Source organism: Ursus maritimus, unplaced genomic scaffold (assembly GCF_017311325.1).
Source record: "Ursus maritimus isolate PB19 unplaced genomic scaffold, ASM1731132v1 scaffold_23, whole genome shotgun sequence".
NCBI lineage: Eukaryota > Metazoa > Chordata > Mammalia > Carnivora > Ursidae > Ursus > Ursus maritimus.
The window spans coordinates 33,008,613-33,014,717 of NW_024424786.1; the positions used below are offsets into that span (position 1 = coordinate 33,008,613).

Below are 6,105 nucleotides of genomic sequence, written 5' to 3' on the forward strand. Positions count from 1 at the left end.
TATTAGAAAGGCTTACAGGTTAAATAAGACATATCTGCCTTAGTAAAAAGACAGCAATTTTCAATAAGAAAAGTCATAGTTGTTCATTGAAATAGTCTATTCTATTCATTGTTGTTCATTGAAAAGTCATAGTTGTTCATTGAAAAAGAAAGAGCTACATAGTTGTTCATTGAAATAGCCATATATTTTACAAAATATATATTGAACTTTATTGTCTATGTGGCCTTGCTGGAGATAAAAGTTTATAATAATAAAATTCTAAAGTTTCCTACAATCTAAGGGTGAATGGACTCTGCTTTTGGAAAACTGCTTGATATTTAAAACATGTATAGAAAATAGTTAAATGATAAGTATACTCCTGGATAAATGAAAACAAAAGAAAAAACCTGTAGCCAGGACACTGACCAAGAAACAAAACATGACCAGAATGATCAAAGCCTTCCCCTTGCTACTGCCTAAGTTACTAGTCTCTTATGCCCAAGGAGTATTTACTTGCTTACCTTTTCTTTCCTTTTTTTTTTCTTAAAGATTTTATTTATTTATTTGACAGAGAGACCGCCAGCGAGAGAGGGAACACAGGCAGGGGGAGTGGGAGAGGAAGAAGCAGGCTCCCAGCGGAGGAGCCTGATGTGGGGCTCGATCCCAGGATTCTGGGATCACACCCTGAGCCAAAGGCAGAGGCTTAAGGACTGAGCCACCCAGGCGCCCCGCTTTCTTACCTTTTATCATAAACAGATTAGTTTCATATTTTTTGAGCCACACATAAGTAGATGCCCGCTTCATATACTGTTATTCAACAACATGCTTGTATAACCCAATACATTCATTCTCACTGTTGTGCAGTATTCCTTTATACAGATATAGCATCCACTGATTTTTCTACTTTCATGTGGATAGGCAGTTGAGTTATTTTCCCTTTTTCTATTCCCAATAACATTGATGTGACCGTTCTTGCATATGTCTTCTAGCAGAGATATACATTTGTTTATATTGGGTATAAAACCAGGAATAGGAAATGTGTGTGTGTATTTGTGTGTGTGTAAAATTTAGATTTACTTACTTTTAGAATACGATTTTCCAAAGCAGTATGCCAATCTCTACTTCCATTATCCCATTATCAATGAGTGAATCCTGTGTGTGTTTCAAGTAATATTGTCTGCCATTTTAATTTTAGCTATTCTGTAAAGTACATGATTTCCCTGATGATGAATAAAGTTGGATATTCACTTTTAAGAGATGTCTCTTAAAGTCAAAATGAAGAATAGAAAGTCAGTTGAATGGACCCATCTTCACAGTATGGGGGCTTTTGCAATCAGTGCTCTCTGTCTGTCATCATTGCCAATTCCATTTCAGGTCATATTGGCCTGGGATTATAATGTAGCCCCACCCATCTGTTATATCTCAAATCTCCCCAAAGGTAGAAGTGGCGTTATGCCTTATCCATTTATAGAGTCATATCAGTATGGGTACTGAATGTGCCATCTGGAATGCACAATAAGGATTATTCAGTTTAAAACCCTTTATCGATAGAATGGGAACTGGGGCCCAAAGAAGAAAATGATTTATTGAAGGTCACAATTACTGTGACTTATAGTAGAGATTCAGACCCAATTTTGCTGTCATTGCTTTTCCAGTACACAGCATGTTTGCAGAGTTTAAGCAAAAGTTGCTTCCTCTTAAGAAAGAGCTACACAATTACCAATTTGTGAGAATTATTGCTGTTTTGATTTAACAAATTTTCCTAACCAGCTTTTCTCCATATGGAGCTGATTGTACCATGGTACATATTTCCTAATCTTTTATCATCGTAACATTAGTGTTTAGGGATGCAATTCCTGGCCAGAATAAGAAACTCTTAAGAAGAAACAGACCTATAATATTGACTCATTACATACAGACATTGATAATGTCTTACTTGAACTATAATTGCCACCATTGAAAGTGGGTATACTATGAGAAGCATATGAGTTATGGATAAAGAGAGTCTAGGAAAGGGTTAAGATTGAATAGGTAATATGAATTAAAGTATTTTGATACTAGCATTTCCTGACTTTCAATGGAAAATAAAGATATAAATCTCTTGCAGGTCATTATCCCAAGTCCCTACTTCAATCATTAATTCCCTGAAGTTCATGCTAAGTGGTTACTTTTCCTCTTCTATTACAAATTCAGGCATAGGGGTTCATACATTTTACAAATCAGTCAAATCCCTTTTTACACACTCTTCTATTGAACTTAAAATATGTTATTTAATAGATTTAAACTTTCTTTCTCTAATTCACACGGTAGACTTAGATTTGCTTATAGGAACAAGAATGCAGATCAAATCCATTACAGTTGTCTATGGGAAGAGCAGTGTGCTAGTAGATGGTGTCTTTATGGTCCTGAGATCGACACCTGTCTGTGCTTGGCTTTAGTTTGATTCAAATGAAATTCTGCCATGCTCCCCTTCAAGACAATTCTTAATCCATGGATAATATTTCAGGGAAAAAAAAAACAAAAACTAAAACTAAAACTAAAACAAAAAACCCAACACATGGGATAACTGAGAAGAGATTGTAACTAAAAGAAGCATCCCCTGTTCCTTTTGTTTGTTGGTTTGTTTTACCTTTTTACCTCCCCTTACCATGTCCCAGAATCCCAGAAAAAAAAAATTATCCTGGACAACCGAAGAAGTCTCTTTGTCCTATGTGGGCTTTATTGGCAATCTGAAAGGTTTTCACCAAAGCCTTTTACAATGGCACCTAGGTAGCCTTAGGCATTGAATGACTTTTAGCTTGTGTAATTGTAGCAAACATTTAAGAGTTCCACTGAGTCTTGTATGGCCCTTCAAATGTCTGTCTTTGTCCCTGCTTATTAAACAAGTCACTGCTGTGATTTGGTCATCTGCAAACTAGAGCAGAGCCAAGGTCAGTTGCAAATTTCTTGTAAACACCTGGATAAGAGCTCTTTGGTTTAGGGGCGCCTGGGTGGCTCAGTCATTAAGCATCTGCCTTCGGCTCAGGGCGTGATCCCAGGGTTCTGGGATCGAGCCCCACATCAGGCTCCTCTGCTAAGAGCCTGCTTCTTCCTTTCCCACTCCCCCTGCTTGTGTTCCCTCTCTCGTTGGCTCGCTCTCTCTCTCTCTCTCTGTCAAATAAATAAATAAAATCTTAAAAAAAAAAAGAGCTCTTTGGTTTAATTATTTCCCAAATAATTTGTGTCTTTAACTTGCCCTTATGTTAGCGTCCACACCATTTTATGTGCTTACACATACAATCCAAAAAAAGTATTTAAGACACATGCTTGACCTCAGTGAGTTTTTTTCTTTTGCCTCCCATGAATAAACATTCAATAAAAATTAACTCTTTTGGTATCTTTCTTCCTTTCTTTACCCAGATGCTATGTGAAGAGACAAAAAAATGTGCAGTCCTTAAACTCTTGAGTATCCATTTCCCCACATTGAAGGGAATGATTTGGGAAACAGTCACGGATTCAACAGTGTTCTCAGGCACAGGGTGGTGTGTGAACCCAGCTTAACAGGTGCTGGAGGGGAGGAAAACCAGTGGAGGAAGTGACTGAGTTGTGAATTGCAGCACTCCAATCCAGCCACACGGGTTGTCTTTAAATTCCACAGAAGTGATATGGTCTAGTCCCCCTGAGGCCCCTCTAGTTGCTGAACCATCAGCATAGAAAGATTTCTCTACCTACATGTATCTTTCAGGGGATTCCTGCTTGTCTGTTAGATCCCAGATTATCTCCGTTACCAGATGCACTTTTCACGATCTTCACTCAATGTGAGCATTGTGCGTAGTTCCATACTGCTCAGTCTTTTTACTTTATGGCAATTTCAGTTTATCACCAATAATGTGAATGATTAATTAATATTAGTCACTTCCATTAGATGACGAGATTCATTAGTTAAAACTACTGGATTCACTATATAATACAAAGTGGAATAGGTACTGAGAAAACTCTCAATCACATTTAGAAAATTCAATCCACGCACAAATGAAAGATTGAGGAAACAATTATGAGGCAAGCTAGGAGTCCAGAAATTTTCAAATAAAGAGTACCAATGCAAAGTCAAGACATAAGATGAACCACGGCGTGCTTACGGAATGACACATTCGGGTACATATTATAAATATGTACCGAATGACACATTCGGCGGGAACATATTATAAATATTTCCTGGATGACACCACATTAGTTAAAACAATTTCAATTTTTATAAATTATAGTGTAAGATTGGGAGAAAAATACACAATATAAGTTTTCAATGAAACCACTTTTTATTTTTAAGTTTTTTCAGGGCCTCTTTCACATCTTTGTTCCGTAGGCTATAAATCAGAGGGTTTAGCATGGGAATCACAAGGGTGTAAAACAATGAAATAATTTTGTCTTGATCAAGAGAGTAGGAAGAACTCGGCCGGAAATACATAAAGAGCAGAGTTCCCTGGAAAATCGCAACAGCGGTTAAGTGGGAGGTGCAGGTGGAGAAAGCTTTGAACCTCCCCTCAGCAGAGTGGATCTTTATCACTGCTAGGATGATATAGCAGTAAGACACAAAAAGAACTAAAAGAGCAATCAGTTCAATGAAGCCAAAAATGGTGAATATCACTAACTCATTAACCTGTGTATCTGAGCAAGACAACAAGAGGAGAGGTAGGACATCACAGAAGAAATGGTTAATCTCATTTGATCCACAGAAACATAACCGGAATGTTAGTATCGTGTTTACTGAAGCATCCGCAATTCCCACCAGGTAAACCCCAGCCATGAGCAAGGAGCACACTCTGGTGGACATGTTGGCTGTGTAGAGCAAGGGGTTGCTGATGGCCTTGTACCGATCAAAGGCCATCACTGCCAGAAGTAGACACTCAGAATCCACAAAGGAACAGCACACCAACCATTGCAGAGCACAGCCATGGAAGGGAATTGACTTGTTTTTGGCAATGAAGTCTGCCAGCATCCTGGGTCCAATTGCTGTAGAATAGCAGAGGTCACTGAAGGAGAGGTGGCTGAGGAAGAAATACATGGGTGTGTGAAGGTGGGAATCCGTTCTAATTAAAATGATCATCCCGAGGTTTGCAACAAGAATGATGAGATAGACAATTAGAAATGTGATAAATAGAGTCACTTTAACTCCAGGGTCATTGCTAATTCCCAAGAGAAGGAATTCATTCACAGAAGAGCAATTTTTTCCTTCCATTCTTCTTGATTCTTCTAAAATGCTACAGAAATGATCAAGAAATGGTATATCAAGATTTTAACTCTTCTTGACATTCACAAGAATATAATCTATATGTCAGAAAGGATCTATTTCAGAAAATAGCCTGGACAAGTTTCACTGTTCTATTGTTGACAAAGTGGGATAGAATTTAGAGAAAGTTTGATTCTAAATTTGGAGACAGCCCACAAGATACATGACTTGTGTGCACCTTCCCTGAATTATCTCAGTGGTCAATCATGAATGAAGGCTCAGCGCAGGTCAAATATAATATGAAAGTCACAGCTAAATTAAAGACCAACCTGAATATATGTCCTTTCATCTGAAAAATAAATATATCCAATTGAGTACGAATTACTCTTACTGAGTTCTTCAAGAATCAAGATTTGTTTAAGACTGTTTTAAATTTGGAAATAGTAAACATATCTCTGTTTCAAAAATATTGAACACTTCGATGTTTTTTACTGCTTTGCCACATTATTACTTACACTCAGGAGTGGTCTGGTGCCAAAGGTCATGTCCCTTGACCAGCAGAGGAAAAATGCTAAAAATAAATGAAAGCCACTTAACATATACAATTCCATTTCTTTCGATGTTAAACCTGACCTTTTCATCAAAAATAAGAGATGGGAGGGGTACCTGGGTAGTGCAGTTGGTTAAGCATCTGACTCTCTCTTTCAGCTCAGGTCATGATCTCAGGATGGTGGGATCAAGTCTCAAGTTAGGCTCTGCACTCAGCAGGCAGTCTGCTAAGATTCTCTCCCCCTCTCCCTTTACCATTCCCCCTGCTCTCTCTCCTACTCTCTCTCAAATAAATAAATAAATCTTTAAAAACAATAAAGATGGGAACAAGAAATATATATTTTTTATATATAGGCTTCTGTTTGTGTATA

General features: G+C 37.7%; 1 protein-coding gene across 1 annotated transcript; it reads right to left on the reverse strand.

The window, feature by feature from the left end:
- Positions 1-4,258: 4,258 nt before the first annotated feature.
- LOC103666051 (olfactory receptor-like protein OLF2) lies at positions 4,259-5,194 on the reverse strand. Its single transcript, XM_008694083.2, has one exon. It carries the CDS (start codon positions 5,192-5,194, stop codon positions 4,259-4,261), a length of 936 nt encoding a protein of 311 aa, XP_008692305.2.
- Positions 5,195-6,105: the final 911 nt, after the last annotated feature.

Excerpts from the sequence above, each read along its gene's own strand:
- LOC103666051 (XM_008694083.2), bottom strand. The coding sequence starts at position 5,194 with ATGGAAGGAAAAAATTGCTCTTCTGTGAATGAATTCCTTCTCTTGGGA.